Raw genomic sequence first — 18,313 nt, 5'->3', positions numbered from 1 at the left:
TTTCCTTCAAGTGTATCTTTGCTTTCCCGATTGTTGACGGGGTTCACTAGATCATGGACTATCTTTGAACAACATTGCCCCCAATATGATCTGAATGTGCTCGTTCATTGATTATCTTTCTTTGAACACCATTGTCTTCAGTACACTGATTCATCATTTAATCATCTTTCATTGCCCCCAACTGATCTGAATACTGTTTGTTTTCCTACCCATGATCCACTGTATTGCCTCCAGGTGGTCAACTTTTCAAGGAGTGTCGAGAAATGTTGATGTCATTCTTGTCAAGGATTTTGCAAATTCGGTCGATGTTCTTGTTGTTTAACAATCTTTCTTGTTCTGGAATCAACTCTCATATTTCAAAGATCATGTCAATTCAAGTCTAATTGTTGAAATGAAATCAAAGAGATATCAGTTTTGGAAAAGATCTTTTGAAAATCAAGCTTTTTGGTCAAAGACCCAACACACACTATTCAATATAGTCCTTTGATTGTCTTGTATTTTGAAAACAGAAATGACCCGTTGTAAGATTAAAATGAATTTTCCATGGTTTTTTTTTTGTGTCAGTTTTAATCTTTGATCTTGGGTATATCTTTTGATGGTCTGTGATGAGGTGATATTTTGTGAATTTCAAAAAACAAGATGCTTAGGCTTTATCAAGAAAGGTTGTTTCTTCTCTTAGCATTTATTTTATCAGCATGCATAATAACTGGTAGCTTGATTCATGAAGTCACGACCCTTATGGAAAAAACTCTTCAAGTTTTGAGATCGCCATTTATCGGTTCAGATTGCTTACTTGATCAAAAAGGGCTTTTAAAAGCACGTAATGCAGGCTATGGTTCATGGCTTATGAAAGAAAGGAAATTTCAGGCTCAAAAGGTGTTTGAGGGTTTCAAAGACCTAGGATCAACATCAAACTATTCATCAACTCTTTTTCTATTGTTGTCTTTGTGGAGAAAGTGACCTATAACCTTGTTAATCTCAAAGATCAGAATTCTCTTAACATAGGTCATAATGTAAATCCAACTTTTTCTATGATGAATAATCAATCTAAAAAATTTTTAAGACACTAAAGGCTTTATCCTAGACACACCAAAAGACATGAAACTTGATTTTTTTAGTGTTGACTTTTGGCATTTGTTGTGTCTTTCTTCAATTGAAACCTCTTTTGCCACTCTTGGAATTGATAGGCATTCTCCTTCCTTTATCTTTGACTTGCCTTTAAGTGAAGGCAATTTCATCATCTTCTTTTTTCAATCTTTTTTTTGCTTTCTCACAGCCTTCCTCAAAGTTTTCTTGGATGGCCCTCAATCTATGGCTTTTATTCTTCTAGCCCTTTCTCAATCATTTGACTTTTATTCTAAGCCTTTCTTTTATCCATTAGTCCAATCAGTGTCTTCAAAATATCTCTCATTTTCCCCCAATGTAGGGTGTGATCCTAGTCAGGGTTTCTTTTTGAAAGAAAATACTTTACCAGACTCAAAATGGGACTGCAAGGGATAATATTTCAAGAAATGTGAAAGGATAACAAAGATGGCCTTTTCTCATTTCAAGCAAGGTCGGTTAGAACCGATAAATTTTGACCTCATCCAGTGTAATGATTGGGACTTGTAAGAGTCAATGATTCATGAGTCCATAACTACTGAATCCACTACATGTCATTATGCATACTGTTAAAATTTAGCTACATCATGTGTGGTTCAGTTTCAGGAGGTATGAGTTCAAAAGTGTTTGGTCACCTCATGTCATTTTCAAGCATCGAGTTATTTCTGCAATCAAAATACTTTTAATCTTCAGGATTGATTAATCTTAATCGCATGTTGGAGCTTGATCAAAATATTTTGTAAAAATACCCTTTGAAAGAAGCATCTCTTGATTTCAAAACAACAGGAAGAAAAAGGAAAGACATGTTTCGTTAAAGGATGAGATGTGACCCCAAAACAAAATGCAAGATGGCAAAATCCATAACAAAAATGATTGACAGTTTAACCCCTTCTTAGATCAGCCTCTTTGGCAATATCTCTGTTTTGCCAAGCAATTCCGATCACTCGTCATTCTGAGGATGTTCTGGCGACAAAATGATCGATGACAAGCTCCTTCACAGATTCCTCTCGTCTTTTGCTCACCAACTTCCGGACTCGATTCTTGCAATTGTTCAATTGAAATGGCTGAGGACCCCACCATGACATCACATCTCTTGTTTGGATTATACCACCTAGAAAACGGTGGTTGCATGGGATCTGTCAGAGTCAGGCAAAAGTCTGGAATCTGGCAGATGCTAGTAAATAAACCCACATGGCAAAGGAATGTCTATCTTTGGCAAAGACATTGGAGTAGTTGGTGCTTTGTGAGACTTGACTAAACCACATAACTATGGTTTCCCGTCTTCAGAGTCATCTCCTGATTCATCTCTTCACAGTTCTGGAATCCATGGCAGATCCTTCAATCTTTCCCATCTTGACAGCTAGCTTAATTCTTTTGGCAATCTTCACAACATCATGTCAATCTTTCCATGTTGTTGTGGTCGTTTGTGTATTGTTGGAAACCTTCCAACAGCTAGGTAATCTTGCCAGCGCATAGAATCATGCAGCGCAGTGCTATCACTGTCAATGTGTGAAATGATGCATTGTTTTTATTGGAGGAGAAACTGATGAATCTGAAACTTCTTTGTCTCCTCTTCGATTGCTCACAGACAGTGCAATAAACAGACACCTCTAGAGGGAGTTCTCCTCTATTGAAGTTTCAGTCTTCTTCATGTTGTTTAGTCCAGGCTTGTCTTTTCTCCCTACTTTTGTATTTCAATGCTGACACTGGTAGGAGAAAATTATAGACGATCTGAAACTATTCCTTCTTGGATTTCCCACTTGCGGATCCACAAACAGATTCCTGCCGAGAGAGCTCTGCCACGGTGAAGTTCTATATTTGCTCCTGTTTTCTAGCTCAAATCTGGCTTTTCTGCCTACTACAGTGTTTCGATGCTGAAACTGGTGGGGGAAAGTTTTAAAGCATATGAAACTACTACACCCCCTCTTGCATTCCCACTTTGCAGAGCCATAAACGGATTTTTGTAGAGAGAGCTCTGCCACATTGAAGTTTGACGACTGCTAATATTTTCAGACCAAGTCTGACTCTTCTGCCTACTACAATGTTTTGCTGGTGCCACTGGTGAGAGAAAATTTCAAAGCATATGAAACTACTACATCCCCTCTTGCATTCCCCACTGGCAGATCCACAAACAAATCTCAACAGAGAGAGCTCTGCCACATAGAAGTTCAGTGTATAATCATGGTTTTTTTTTTTAGATCAGCATCTTGTGCCGCTGAACTGGAATTGAGCTCAAAGTGGGGTAACTTCAAAGAAGGCTAATGCACCATGCACAGAAGGCTAGCAGTTATTTAGTGTCATTGAAAGATGTGGAGGCGATGAACAATTAACAGGGCAATTGACCGAGAACAAAAGTTGTCATTGGTTATGACTGAAGGCATAGTTGTCGTTGTTCATGACTGAAAAGGAGAGGTGCGGCTTCAATGGGACGTGGACGAGCGGTGTTCCCACAAAAGATTGTGCAGACATTCCCTTTCCATTTGATGCTCAACACTTGTTCAGGGAGATCTGAGTCTAGCTACTTCACCTTTGATGCTCTCAACTTCCCTTTGATAATGAGCTTCTCTTTGACCCCTTTCTTCATTTCCCATCATCTTTGTTCAATCAGGTGTAGCAAAGCTCAGATGGGGGAACCTATTTTTCCTCCCGGTACATGCATGATAAATGTATGAACATGCAAACTATATGATGAACTTGCCCTTCGAGAGGTGACATATGGTCGTAACTCTTGCATGATGAAACAAGAATCTTGATTCTTGCCCAAACTCTACAATGAAAATTTTCTGAGTGACGGCCATTGGGTCACCCACAAGTCTTGAGTTCAAGATGCTTCAAGAAGGGTTTGCCCTTATGCAAAACAATGTATACGGAGCACACATCCTAAAGGCAGGTTCTATTCATTATGTGAACATGGGTAGGTTTTCTACCTGGTCTCAAAAGGGTCTCATATCTGCCCAGTGACGATCTTTGTAAAGACAGTATAGGGGCGTTGCAAGAAATAGTTAAGGTACATATACCCACCATTACTAAGCAGGCACTCAGATATGAGTTCGGTTTTTCACGCATCTGAACCCTGACCAATAGTCATAGGGCAGATCGCTAATTCACCACCTAACTTAAAAGCTCGTGTGTGCTTTCAAAAATAAATACAGGTGATGCATGAAACAATTCTAAAAATGCATGGAAACAAATATTGAAAAAAAGAGATAAAATTGCAAAAATTTAAACATATCAAACACAAAGCTTAGTCCAATAATGTCAGAAACAGTACCTTCCCCAGTGGAGTCGCCATTCTGTCGCACGTCAAAAAATCCGCGCGGCATCGGCTGGTGATTTTTCGTTTGTCGTTTTGCTTGAATTGATTGGTTCGTTGGAGTCGCCACCTAGTAATTTATTGAGGGCTACTAGGAAACCTGATATACTGGTCTTGTCAGAGATTCGCGGGTAAGGGACTGGTTGTGGTTAGGGAAGGTATTAGCACCCCTAACACACCCTACCTGAGGTAAGCTGCTTCGTGACTTTGATGTGTTAAAGAAGTTTTAATAATTGTCTTTTCATCGGATATTAGAAATACAACTTACATGTAAGTTAATAATTCTTGACCGTGATCCAATCAAAATATTAAATTCTTCTTTAATCTTTACAATTTTATCTTAAATAAAAATAAAACATCCATAAAACAAATACAAACACACTCATACACTTTCACTATATTTTCTTTTTCTTTTCCTTTCCTTTTCTTTTTTTGTTTTTTACATACACAATTTTTACATGTAAAACAAATAACAAAAATTCAAAATAAATCAAATACAATAATATCTAAATATACACATCATCTGAAAGTTACAACAAAAACACAAAGAAATCCTCGGGAACAGTGCTGCACAGCCTTGGTGTCGTCTGAACAGTAGTGGCGCGTTGCTCCACGCGCCGCCGCCGATGAAGACCGAAAACCAGTGGATCGGGAACGCCTCCTTCTTCTCTTCCCTTCCCTGCCGGCTGTGAGGGACACCACTACCTGCAATAACAGAATACGCACAACACAGTCGATTTTAGTTTTATTTTTCTTAGATCCGATTCCTTTGGGTCTGTCACGGTTTGTTGCCCAAGAGTTCATCCCTGTAGCACATCTGGTTGTTGGACATCGTCGGCGCTGATGGCGGCTGGATCTCGGTCTAGATCTGCTTGCACTGGTTTGAATCGGAGGAGGACCAGTTGCTGAAGGGGTTTGCTGAGGATGGGTTACTGGCGGTGCGATTCTGCCGGCTGCTGAAGCTGGGGGAACGGCTGGAGGAGGGCTGTCTTTTGCTGCCGTTGTGTTCGGGCCGCCGTTGGAGGTCGGTTGAAGGATGAGCCCGGTGGCGGTGCTGAGGAGATCGGGTCTGTGGGCGCGGCCGTGTTCGTAAGTCTTGCTGCTTGGAGCTGGGTTGGCCGAGAGAGGGAAGAACGGTGGTTGGCCGAGAGAGAAGAAGAGGGGATCAGTGTGGAGGCAGTGAAGGGAGACGGCTGCTTTGTGTTGATGAATGGAGGGGAAGTGGCCGACTATGGGAGATGACCGGCGGTGTGGGAGAAGGAAGGAAAAGGAGAGCTGCGGTGGCTTGGTTTGTGGGGGGAGAGGAAGTCTTTGGCCGGCCAGGAGAAGAAGATGGGGAACCGGCTGAAGAGGAAAACCAAAAACGTGGGGGGCGGCTCCTCTTGAAAAAAAGATGGGTTTAGGGTTAGGTTTTTTGTATTTTTTATGATGTTGTCAAAATTGCCCCCCCTCTGAAAATTCAGTGTAGCATGGTATTTATAGGAAAAGTTTTGCTAGGTTTTCAAATTAGTCCCTCAACTTTTCTTTCCTTCTCTTTTCCTCTTTTTTTTTGTAAATTTTGATTTTTCTTAATTTTTTTGTATTTTTGAAAACGAGCAATATCAACGTCGACTCAATGAGGAAAATCAATGATTTTAAAATTAACGCGTTAAAAGTTGAACGCGTTCCAAATATCTTTGAAAATTTAAATTCTTTTGAGACGATGCTAAAAATGATAAAAAACGATGCAAATGTATTAAAAACGTATTTTTTTGGATTTTCAATGTTTTTCGCTATTTTTGAATTTTTCTGAAAATTTATCAAAACATGGGTCAAAAATTGGGTAGCAACAAAAGGCAACAAAGGTAGAGAACAAATCAGACTTATTGACTAGCGGAAACATCTAGCAATATCTGGTACATTCATTTACAAAGATGGTGTAATATCTATAACCATCAACTGATATACATGGTGTAGGACCCCACAAATCAGTATGGATAATGTCAAAGGGAGTTTTAGATTTATTGTGATGCTGTGGGAAGGGTAGTTTGCTAACTTTCCCTGCAAGACATGTGTGACACAACATAGGGAAAGAGGTTTTGGGAACACGTATATTAGCTTTATTTAGCATCAGAGAAACAACAGTATTTGTTGGATGTCCTAACCTATGCTGCCACAAATTGGACTGAATGAGTTGGCCAAGAAACGCCTTAGCTGGAGATGTCTGTTTTGAATTTGAAGGTGCGAAGGCATGGATAGGGTACAGTCCATTAGTGCACAAGCCTCTATAAAGGATCCTCCTTGTGGCTTTGTCCTGAATCCAAAAACAAAATACATCAAATATAAGCCAGCAATTATTGTCAAGGCAGAGTCGATGTATTGATAGCAGATTATGAGTTAATTGAGGAACAAACAACACATAATTCAATTTGAGTGGATATACAGATGAATTAATGGTAGAATGACCAACATGAGATACTTTCAAACCTTCATCATTTGCAGTGTGAATTGTGTCAGCTGTAGGATATGGTGAGGCCAATGTCAGATTAGTCAAATCTGCCGTCATATGATTGGTGGCACCAGAATCAGTGAGCCACTTGAGAGGAACCTAAAGAATTAGATGATGGAGATGTAGAGTTAAGCATTGTGTGCATGGCTTGCATAGGAGGTTGTTGTTCTTGAAACTGAGAAGATGTGAATGATAGATGTGGTGAAGGAGCTCGATATGAAGTATACTGCAGATTTTGTGGTTGTATGGGATAAGAGGTCTGTAAAGAATAAGCAACAATGGCATGCACCCCAATGTAGTTTGGGCCCTTGTCATTATAGAAGTAATACCAGGTGGTATGATTATTTCTACCACATATGTGACATTTGGTTTTCTTATAAGAAGAAGCCTCACAGAATGGGGCAGTGTGTCCCTCAGAGTTGCATAATTGGCAGATTGGAATCATGGATGCAGAATGACTTCGAAATTGCTGACCAGGGAAGGATCAAGAACTCCAGGATTATAGTTGGGAAGTGCATGTGCCATAGGGGAAAATACTGGTCTAGAATTAAAATGTCTAGATCCCTGAGTGAATCGACCTTTACCATTGTTCTTGTTCCCGTTATAAGGCTTAAAACCTCTATTAACAACCTGAGATGGACCATGATTCAGAGAGAAACCTGTATTAGAAACCATTGCTGTCATGAGAGGAGCATTAACTGAAGTCTCCACAATCACTTCCTCTGCAAGTAACTGTGATCTAAAATCGTTTAGTGAAATCACACTTTCACGCCCCCTTATAACACATCTGAATGTGTTATACTCAGCATGTAAGCCATTCATGGCAAGAATAACAATGTCTTCATCCGCAAAGTATACACCAGCAGCAGAAAAATAGTCCCTAGCTTCTTTAATGCGATGAAGATATTGTGAAATCGAATCTACCCCCTTTTTAATTGTTTGCAGATTAGATTTCATTTGAAAAATGCTAGTTCTAGACACAGTTGAAAATTGTTCCTTTAACCGATTCCACATATCCTTGGAGCTAGTGCTACCAATCGCACAAGACATAGCATGAGGTGATAATGTGGCAGTGATCAACTGCATAATAGCTCGGTCTTGCATTTTCCGTACTATATATTCATCATTCTAAGAAGAAGTGATACCAGATTCACTTGAAGTCGAATTGTGCTGAGGTGGACAATGGATGGAACCATCAATATATCCCATAATTTCATTGCTTTCAAGCAGAAGTTGCATCTGAAAGTTTCAATTGAGGTAGTTCGAATCATCAAGCTTGACATTAACAGACTTGGGAATAGAGAAAATGAGAGCTGTAGTTGGAGATTGAAGTAGCTGGAGTTGTGAAGCAGTCACCATCAAGATTTCAAGATCAATCTGTGAATGAGCTAAATTACCAAACAAAGATTAGAGAAGAAGTAACAGAGAATGCGGAAGCAATAGAGGATCTTCAAGCGTGAGCAACAATTGTTCTGACACCATGTTAACGTGTATTATCAGATCAAACACAGAGAGATAGGAAGAGAGATGAGATATGAAAGAGAGCAGACTTATTAATCTTCTTCTTCTATTTTCATTAACTGACTTTTACGAGATATATATATATATATAGATATATATATACATATATATATAGCTGTAAATAACAAACTTAACAGCTTCATATAACTAACTCTCTAACTAACTAACTAACTAACTGCTTTATTAAGATCATGACAAGTGTCACATCTGATGCACTATACTCTAACCATAGGCAGGGGAAGGTAAAGCTGGTGTTTGAAGTGCTGCTGCTCCCATAGTAGTTTGCCCATTGACAGGCAAGCTAATGAATTGTTGATTTGGAGCTGACCCATTTAGCAAAGGTACTCCAAGACAGCCTGCAATGCTTCTGGCAATACCAGTGCTATTTATCTTCTGTGTAAGCAATGCTCTTAATTGAGCACCAATCCACCCTCACCATCTTGATGAATTGCTTCAAAAAGCTGTCTAAGCTGCATTTCTGTCATGTAAAATGCATATTCCCAACATATAGTTTTCTGTTAGTACATACAATTCATCGTAGAACTCAATATGCCCAACCCCTTTTGACAGCCTTGAATTTCTTTCCATTATTAGTCGAACATCCATGACCTTGCCTGCTTTCGAGAAGAATTCATAAAAATTTCTCTTTGTTGCCTTCAAATACATATGGTACGCAAAAACAGTTCTTTGGTCCCTTTTTGGATCGGTTTCAGGCTCCATCAGAGGTGAACCTGCAACATAAACTTTTTTTTTTAAAAAAATGAGATTTAATTTTCAAACTTTTACAACCCGAAAAAACCAAGCATAAAATTGTTGTTTTTTTTTTATATATATATATAGTAATTGAGAGATTTATTGATATAACTAGATTATCATTAAGCCAATTGAAAGCTAGCAAATGAAAACTGAAGTTGAAGGAATACAAAGTTTTTTCTTTTTGGATTTGAGAAAATCCCACCTCCTGAAAAGCGTATTTTATGGGTTCAGGTAAGCGAGTAAAACCCCGGTTGTCCCAGGCTCTTACTAGATGTGCACGCCCTGACTCGAATTCGAAATCTGCTGTGCAGATCTCAAACCCTTTACTATCACGCTATATCCTGTGGGAACGAAGGAATACAAAGTTGATAAAAAGAAAAACAGAGGAGTAAAATCCAAAGCTTATAACATAAAGCAAAATTACAGTTGGAAGAAATAAAACGTGTTACTTGGTCGACCATAGCAGGATTCCATCTGGGTCTCTAAATAAATCCATACCAGTGTAGGTAAAATTGCCATCAATTTCCTTTTTGATGATGAAGAATCAACTCAAAAATTGTATTTCAATCCAGGATCGTATATTCAAAAATCAATATGTTTTTAGTTAGCCAAATACCATAAAAAAGAATGGTGAATGCCTTAGGACGAGACTTTCCTCTAGCATGGATCCAAAACATAGGTAGCCCAACTCAATTCAAACACTTTCGATGTAAAACATTCTTAAAATACAAATTCTTTCTTTCAATACTCTATTTCCCTCTCACGACAGCAACTAGAAGGGTTGTAAGGTTGTCAGGTGTCTTTTTTGCATCTGGGGTTTTAATGGATTTTAGTGAAATATATAAAATTAAATTATATAGAGCTTCATTACTTAGATTGATAATTATCATGTATTAAATATATTAGTTTTATTTTGATTTTGATTATTCTACAAGATTAGTTTTTGAACTAATAGTAATGAAATTGTAAAAACATTATTAAAATCATGATTTTACTTTATTTTAATTGATTTTACCGAATTAGATGATTTAAATCTGATTTTATCAATTTTCAAGTTAATTCTTACAATGATTCAGTATATAATTCAATATGATAAATATATTTAACTCGTAAAAATTTTAAGTTTTTAAAGTGATTGCATAATAAGTATATTTTACTCATAAAATTTTATATAATTTTATAATTCAACGTGCGATTTTAACAGTATTGACGTGGCTCATCCCCTTCGCAAGATAAAATTCAAAAGAGATGGCACTTTTGCAAATCTCTCATCTCCATCAAAACCTAATGAATTTGCTATCACTGTAATTATAAATTAATCTTTCCTAAAATTAGAACATAAACGTTTTCTGGATTTCGATCTGTTGAGAGCTTCCCAGTCAAGAAATTCAAAGCATGGAAGTTGAAGCATTCAAGGGAACTTTACAAAATGGAAAATTGACAGCATGCGCAAAACCGATTGATGATCTAATCAGGCCACTTGAATTTTATTACAGATAACATTAATTTTACAGCAATATATATAGCTGCAGCACTATAAAAGGAGTAAAACAGTCTACTTCATTGAAATTCAGATATGACATATATTTTATTTAGTTGGGCAGAACAGTGTTACAATACTCCACCGTTCTAACTCAAAACTATGGAAAAGATACTAAAGGAGGCCGATCGCTCATTGGAAACCTTCTCTACGTGCTAGTATTGACACAGTACCATATGTAGCATGTATGACAAGCAATGGCATTGGCAAGAAGACATGTAAAGGGAGACTGATCACTCCTGAGCAACTTTCACTACTTGCTTGCCTACATTTCGGCCGCTGAATAGGCCTATCAATGCAGCAGGGCCACTCTCGAGTCCTTCAGTTATGTCTTCCACATAAACAATCTTCCCTTCTTTAATATACGGCAGAACAAAATCCAAGAACTTGGAGTATTGGTCATAGTACTCGTAAACCGCAAACCCTTCCATCCGGATCTGCTTAAAGAGTAGAGCGATTAAGTTCTGCACACTTTCAGGCTGCTCGAGATTGTATTGAGAGATCATTCCACACAAAGCAATACGGCCATGGTGTCTCATGTTTAGAAGGACAGCATCAAGCATTTTTCCTCCAACATTCTCAAAGTAAATGTCGATGCCTTCAGGGAAGTACCTGGCAAAGGAAACAATCATTCCTTTTTCCACTTGAGCCAATCCCCACAAGATTAACATTCAAAAACAAAAAAAGTAAAGCACATAATCACAGATTAATTAAGCTGCAGAACTTCTAGAGGTTCTGTAAGGCTTGAGAGTGCTATTTCAGATTGTCTCTTATGCAGACTTCATACACTAACCTTTTCAAGGCTGCATCCAAGTCATGCTCCTCTTTATAATTGAAAGCATCATCAAATCCAAACTTGGTCTTCAATAGTTCAACCTTTTCTTTACTTCCAGCACTTCCAACAACATAACAACCTATCAGCTTTGCAAATTGCCCAACAAGCTGACCAACTGCGCCTGATGCTGATGAAACGTAGACACGGTCTCCTTCCTTGGGAGAACCAATGTCAAAGAAGCCAAAATAAGCAGTCATGCCAGGCATTCCTGTAAGATCAAAAGCACAAATTCAAAGAATATGGCTCATTACAGTCATAACAAAACAACTTCACATAAGAAAATCATATGGGCCAAGAGCATGCATACCAAGAATTCCAGTGTAGTAGGAAAGGGGTATATCATCAGTATGGTTGATTTTGAAGAGGTATTCAGGTGTTGTTATTAGACTGTATTCTTCCCAGCCGATTGTCCTTCCCCAGACCAAATCGCCTTTCTTGAAGTCAGAGTGCCTGGAATCAACAACTCTAGCCACTCCATATCCAACAATTGGCTGCTCAATGTCTCCAACAAGAGTAAGTAAATTCACAGTAACTAACAGTAAAATTACCATAAATAATCGTAATATAAATTATAACAATTCAACAATGAAAGAGGGAGATTGGGAACATACAGAGCCAAGGGAGTAGGAAGATAGTTCAGGTTCACCGGGTGGCAGATCTCTCTGCATGCGTCCACGCATGAAAGGATCACTAGACAAGTAGAGATTCTTAACCAGCACAGCATCTTTACCACTCTCTTCTTCTGGCACTTTGAGTTTGATGTTACTTGTCGTCAGGTACAGGTTTGATTCTCTTGGAAAACCACTCACATAGTCCTTGAGGATCACTTGTTTGTTGCTGATCACTTCCTCACCACCGACACTATGATCACTAGCCATGCTTTATGGTAATGTTCTTAGATTAATTTGTTGCTGAACAAAATGGTGATAAAATATTGCTGATGATGTACAAGGTTGCAAAAGGCAAAACATTATATAGACATGCATTAGCTAGATCTTGTTGAAAAGTCAATTGCAAGCACAAGATTGCAGATATTATTCGAAGTACTGTTGATTTGCTGATGATGTAAGTGCTGATTGTAGTGTTAATCATGACCTAAGTGCTGACCAGTAGCCTCACAAGATTTTCTTTTAGAATATGGGCCTGTCAATTTGGAAGGAGGGCTTCAATTTTTAGAATATGGGTCTGTCTCATAAATCAAAACTTACACCTAATAGAGACGGGCTTGTCATTCCAAATAGTTGTAGGAGTAGCCCTTGGTATTTAATCAATAAAATATTTTCTTACAATGTGAATATTTATGATCAGGATCTGAGATTCTTCACACTGTAATCTGCAATAATATTTAGTATATTACAATCGAAGATATTAATTTGATTCTATGCACCTATAAAACTCAGTTTTGTAGCTTAACAATTATTTGTTTTGGTATTAGAACTTATTTTTCAATTTCATAATTTATGTTATTTTCGCAAAATTATAATGTTGATAATTTACGTTGTATATATATCAAAAGAATTTTTTACATCTAGTATATTATTGCATTCACTATTATGCTAGACTCACCAACACTATTGACTACTACAATATTGATGAGTCTAGTCTTTTATTTATTTATTGAATAGTTATTTTTTTGGATTCTTGAATTTTTTTTTAATTTTATCCTTCTATGTTATATTTTTATATGTATAAGCCTGATAATTTGTTTTAATTTATATTCTATGTTATATTTGTGATGTAAAAAAAAAAAACCTTGTATAGATTGATGCTTAATTTTACAAAATATAATTTAATTTTATTAATTGAGAAAATTTAAATAACAGGGACCCGACTTCAATGCTGGAACAACAGAAAACTTATTTTTTTTAATTTTATTGTTCAATTGCAATTAAATTAATTTATTTGTAGCTGGATTATAGGTTCTGAATAGGTTTTCTAGGTTAGCTGAAAATTTTTTAATGCTAAAATTGAGAAAATTTAAATAATAGGGAGCAATTTTAATGCTAAAAAAAAAGAGGCCCTTTAATTTTTACTATTTATGAAACATGAAAAAGTATAATTTGCTCCTTAAAGCTTTTACTTTTCTATTTTTTATCCTTTTAGTCCACTAAACTTTATTTGTTTTATATTTTAATTTTGAAATTTTTAAGAAAAGAGAGAGTCACTAAAATAAATTATTGTATTGGTTCATGTTGATTGTCTAGCACGTAAATATTTTTACCAGATGGATAGGTTCAAGTAGCTGGCTCACGCCCAACAATTTATTTAACAAAAACAATTAACTCATATTAAGTCTCAAATGTATAAAAAACATTAACCGAACTAGGTGTTTGGAAAATTAATTTCCTCCTTTGTACTATAATTGCAATCGTCGTCGGGCGGAGACGTGCCACAAGATCAAGCAAATAAACTCGCTTCATGAGCTAAGGACGTATTACATTGTTTTTAAGCTAAGACAGAGAGAAAATATCCCATTTGTATATGTATATATACTATATGTGTTACGTAATAATTTATTTTTTTTTGCTTGATCAACTTTATATTCCCTCTCTAATTAGGCTCTTATACACAGCTAGTGGGCTGAACAAGTCCTGAAGCAACTCCACCAGCATTGCTGCATGATGCTTCAGCTGGCTGATTCTTGTAAGTGAGCTTTACATCTTCTAATTTGATCCCAGTGCATGGATATTTTTTGCTACAATCAAATTTCACCGCCACTTCTGTTGCTGATGATCCATGAATGTCTTGGTAGGTCACATCACTTATTTTCACACCAGAAACCTGTTTAATGTACAGCAAAATACAGCAAGATTTATGTACATGTTTTGGATGTTAGCTTTCAAAATGAAAAGAACGGTATAGACAATAGATTTGACGTGTACCTGGCCAGGGCAATTCTTCTCGCCGGGGCAATAGTTTTGGTCTATTACAATAGGATTTTGGACGTTATTCATGACTGCATGTTGGAAAAGAATATCTCTAGCAAAACCATTGCTAGGCCTTCCCCAAGACTTTATTCTCAGTCCATTTTCTGTACCGGTAAATGTAGTGGTCTTGACTGTAACATTTTGCACACCAGCCTCTTGGGATTCTTTGCCTAAACTTCCAATGCTACAATGTCAACCATATACACATCATTTCAGTTCCCATAATTAGCAACACATTAAACATTAGGAGCAGATGATAATTGATATAAACTTATAATTGATGTTATAATTTCTTATTTACCTGATTCCATGGCCAGGTCCACAAGCCACATTTTCAATCCACAAACTTGAGGTACCGGGGCCAATCGATACACAGTCGTCACCTGTTCCAATCCTAGAATTCAATATGGTGACACCGGTTGATGATTGAACGTGAATACCATCCGTGTTAGGGCTGCTTCCGGCGGCAGAGACTTTGACTCCTTGCACTTTGACCTTTTGGCAACCATTGATGACAATGTGAAACAACTGGCTATTTAATGATGCCAATCCGGTGATTGCAATATTGTTTGAATTGGAAAATTCAAGTGACTGCACAGTAAATAAATCAACAAGAAAAATTAAGACCTTGAAAATATAACATCTATCTTTAGTCTACTAACCAAAATATTGCAAGATGATTATGCCATGCATGCATGTGCTTTATTATCATACCGTTGCGCCTCTGGGGCAACCCTTGCCGGAATTCTTGCAAGACCACAGTCCAGCACCCTGGCCATCAAGAGTCCCTCCAGATACAGTAACCCCATTAATATGCTCAAAGATTAGCCAATTTTTAGCGTTACCAATGACCTTATAATCTGATGGTGCGACCAGGGTGCCATCTATACGTACCAAGATAGCACGGTTCTTGCAGGGACCCTGAAACCTCACTTGACCTAAAGAGAAACTCCCTTTAGGAACAGAAATTGTGGCTGGTTGTGCTGAGGCACATGCCTGTGCCCAAGCAGCAGCAAAGGCCTTGGTTGAGTCAGTTTTTCCATCAGGTTTGGCACCATAGCTTAACACACTATATTGTGCTGCCTTTGCTAAAGGTGAGAACGCAAAGTAAATGATGAAGAAAAGGGTAATAGGATGGGGGATCATTGGAGGTGGAAGGCCTGCCATTGATCTTTTTGGTATGGGATAATATTTGAATTGATGCAAGTGATGAGTAGTTGAAATGGAGAGATGGGAATCTGAAGCAGCTGAAGGTGGTATTTATAGGAAGTTTGGATATAGAATGCATGTGGAGATTTAATATTGGGTATTTGAAAATATAAGGCATCTTTTATGAAAAATAAAATAACGGATGCTATTAATGCATTCATATTGATTAGTTTCTCATGATAAAATAAATAAATTTAAAAAAACAAAAATTTAAAATATAAAATAAATTTATTGTTAGAATAGTTTTAAAATAAATTTATGTCAATTTAAAGTATAAATTAATAACAGGTAAATATATTTTTTCTACCTCGAGATAGAAATTAAATGCTATTTAAAAAACTAATTATTATTACTTAATTGTAATTAATGTTGTAGTAGTAATTAGTGAAATTCTCATATCAAATTTTTAATCTAACCATAGAAGTGATTAGATTAAAAATTAGAAATTAAAGATTATCTAATTATTAGTGTTTATATATATATATATACCGATTAATTTATTCATCATTACAAAATTTTAAATTATTTAATTCGAACAACATTTAACTACCATAACCTTACAATAACTAACTCCATGATAATGGAAAAAATTAAGATAGATTAGGAAGTTAATTCATTCTATGTCTTAGTGCCTCAACCTTGAAAAGTTGATTACGTAGATAGTTTTCCACATTATTTTGGTTATTAATACACATTATTTAGTATATATGAAAGAAGTTTTGCCAAATGAAATTGTTGAAAAGTGGGATTGAACGTGACAGGTGGAGCAAAGAACGGAAAGAAAAGTGGGTATTTCTTTTAATTAAGTTTTTATTACCCAAAAATCATGGCCTTAATCTCACAAATTTTTTCTCTTCTTGCGCGTAATTCTTTCACTTTTCGTGTTTTTGATGGGACACAAAGGATGGCATAGGTTCTTACATGTGCCTAACAATTAATGCAATGGAAACAGTATACTTTTTATTTCCTTTGTTCCCATTTGAAATCGCATTAGCTTTTAGGTTTTTTTATCTAAATTATTCTTTATTCTTGAGTTCTGAAAGCAATTACATTGTAGTTCTTTTTTTGTTTGAAATCCTAAATAAAAAAATAAAAAATAGTGTTTTGTATAAAATAAAAGGGTTAACCTAGTGTGGCAAACTCTCTTGGCAACATATAAATAATTATGTAGACTATACTACACAAAATAACTTTATATAAAATAATTATGATATTTTATATAAAAGAACACATTCCATAATATCTTATAGCATTGTCCATTAACTCTTGTTAACCAATATTGTTTCATTGAAACATCCAGGATCTCATAGGATATGAAGAGGTAGTTCGGGGGAACATTGACAAAGAAGTAGACAAGTGGACATCAGTCAATCAGCTATAAGGTCTTTTTTCTGTTAAGTTTTGATCTGGCTTGGTTTTTGCTCTATCTATGAATATCTTTGCTTTGAACAGTTGTTGGTTACGTATGTCTAACAAACGATATTCCATCCAAAATAGGTTGTTCAATAGTAATGTTGATATCTGTTTTCTATTAGAAACAAAAAAAGATAACTGCTGTGATTCCTTCATCAGAAATTTGTGGAATAATGTAACTGTTAAATGGGCTTTTCTAGAATCTATAGGCAAATAAGGAGGGATCATAGTGATGTGGGACATCTCTATCTTTGAGGTCAGTTCCATAGAATTTGGGGGGCAGTGGATCAATTTATGCGACAAACATGTTAATTCTTTCTTTAACTGCATGGTAATTGGTGTATATGTTGCATCTTCTATGCAAGATCGTGCTAAGCTATGGGAAGACATCACCACTCCGAAGTTTGCCTCCAAATTACCAATGGTGGTGATAGGTGACTTTAATGAAACCCTTCATGCTCATGAGAGAAGTAGCATCTACTTTAATCATTTAAGGTCAACTTCGCTCCGTAATTTCTTGTCCAATTGTGATCTGATTGAATTCAAACTGCAGAGCCATCATTTCACTTGGTTTAGGGGGGGCTCCATGAGTCGCATCGACAGGGCTTTTGCATCTCCAGAATTCCATCTTCAGTTTCATTCTTATCACTCTACCGCTACCTTAGAGGGATGTTTGATCATTGTCAACTACTTCTTTAGACATCAAAGGAAGATTGGGGGTGGAAGCCTTTCTGCTTCATAAACTGTTGGTTGTCACACCCTTCCTTTTCAGCTGATTTTGAAGTCTTTTGGTTTGATAGCTATAAGGAATTTCCAAGTGACTATAGATTGGTAAAGAAACTAGGAACTCTGGGAAAAAAATGAGACAGTGGAACAAATCCACTTTTGGTAATCAAAACTCAAAATTTGCAAACATTCAGAACTCCATCACAACCATCGAAGATTTAAGCGAGGTGCGCCTCCTATCTGAGACTAAAAAAACAAAGCTCAAGAATATGAACTCTGAGCTTTGGGAGGTTAGCAGGAAGGTTGAGGATATTTGGAGGCAGAAATCCTGCCAAAACTAGTGCAAAACGAGGGATAAGAACACCCGTTTCTTCCACCTTTCAGCAAGTTTGAGGAATGGCCACAACCACATCAGCAAGTTTGAGGAATGGCCGCAACCACATCAGCAAGATTGAGCAGAATGGCAGAATTTTAGTCTCTCTAA

The 18,313-nt window shown here is 36.8% G+C and overlaps 2 protein-coding genes across 2 annotated transcripts; both read right to left on the bottom strand.

The window, feature by feature from the left end:
* Window positions 1-10,616: 10,616 nt before the first annotated feature.
* On the bottom strand, window positions 10,617-12,508 carry LOC18106742 (2-alkenal reductase (NADP(+)-dependent)). Its single transcript, XM_006372626.3, has 4 exons — window positions 12,166-12,508; window positions 11,862-12,045; window positions 11,513-11,762; window positions 10,617-11,331 (listed from the first exon to the last, which is right to left on the bottom strand). Exons 1-4 carry the CDS (start codon window positions 12,430-12,432, stop codon window positions 10,953-10,955), a joined length of 1,080 nt encoding a protein of 359 aa, XP_006372688.2. The 5' UTR covers window positions 12,433-12,508; the 3' UTR covers window positions 10,617-10,952.
* A 1,359-nt stretch (window positions 12,509-13,867) lies between these two features.
* LOC18106741 (polygalacturonase) lies at window positions 13,868-15,693 on the bottom strand. Its single transcript, XM_006372625.3, has 4 exons — window positions 15,196-15,693; window positions 14,783-15,072; window positions 14,437-14,665; window positions 13,868-14,335 (listed from the first exon to the last, which is right to left on the bottom strand). The coding sequence occupies exons 1-4, from the start codon at window positions 15,646-15,648 to the stop codon at window positions 14,117-14,119; spliced, it is 1,191 nt and encodes a 396-aa protein (XP_006372687.2). The 5' UTR covers window positions 15,649-15,693; the 3' UTR covers window positions 13,868-14,116.
* Window positions 15,694-18,313: the final 2,620 nt, after the last annotated feature.

The sequence above is a fragment of the Populus trichocarpa genome, chromosome 17 (assembly GCF_000002775.5).
Source record: "Populus trichocarpa isolate Nisqually-1 chromosome 17, P.trichocarpa_v4.1, whole genome shotgun sequence".
Classification (NCBI taxonomy): domain Eukaryota; kingdom Viridiplantae; phylum Streptophyta; class Magnoliopsida; order Malpighiales; family Salicaceae; genus Populus; species Populus trichocarpa.
The sequence above is the reverse complement of the archived record's forward strand: the minus strand, read 5'-3'. Positions and strand labels throughout refer to the sequence as shown.

Excerpts from the sequence above, each read along its gene's own strand:
- LOC18106742 (XM_006372626.3), bottom strand. The coding sequence starts at position 12,432 with ATGGCTAGTGATCATAGTGTCGGTGGTGAGGAAGTGATCAGCAACAAA. Across the intron at positions 12,046-12,165 it reads CTTCCTACTCCCTTGGCTCT|CCAATTGTTGGATATGGAGT; the intron begins GTATGTTCCCAA and ends GACATTGAGCAG. Across the intron at positions 11,763-11,861 it reads CTACTACACTGGAATTCTTG|GAATGCCTGGCATGACTGCT; the intron begins GTATGCATGCTC and ends TTGATCTTACAG.
- LOC18106741 (XM_006372625.3), bottom strand. The coding sequence starts at position 15,648 with ATGGCAGGCCTTCCACCTCCAATGATCCCCCATCCTATTACCCTTTTC. Across the intron at positions 15,073-15,195 it reads GTTGCCCCAGAGGCGCAACG|TCACTTGAATTTTCCAATTC; the intron begins GTATGATAATAA and ends TTTACTGTGCAG. Across the intron at positions 14,666-14,782 it reads GGACCTGGCCATGGAATCAG|CATTGGAAGTTTAGGCAAAG; the intron begins GTAAATAAGAAA and ends TTGACATTGTAG.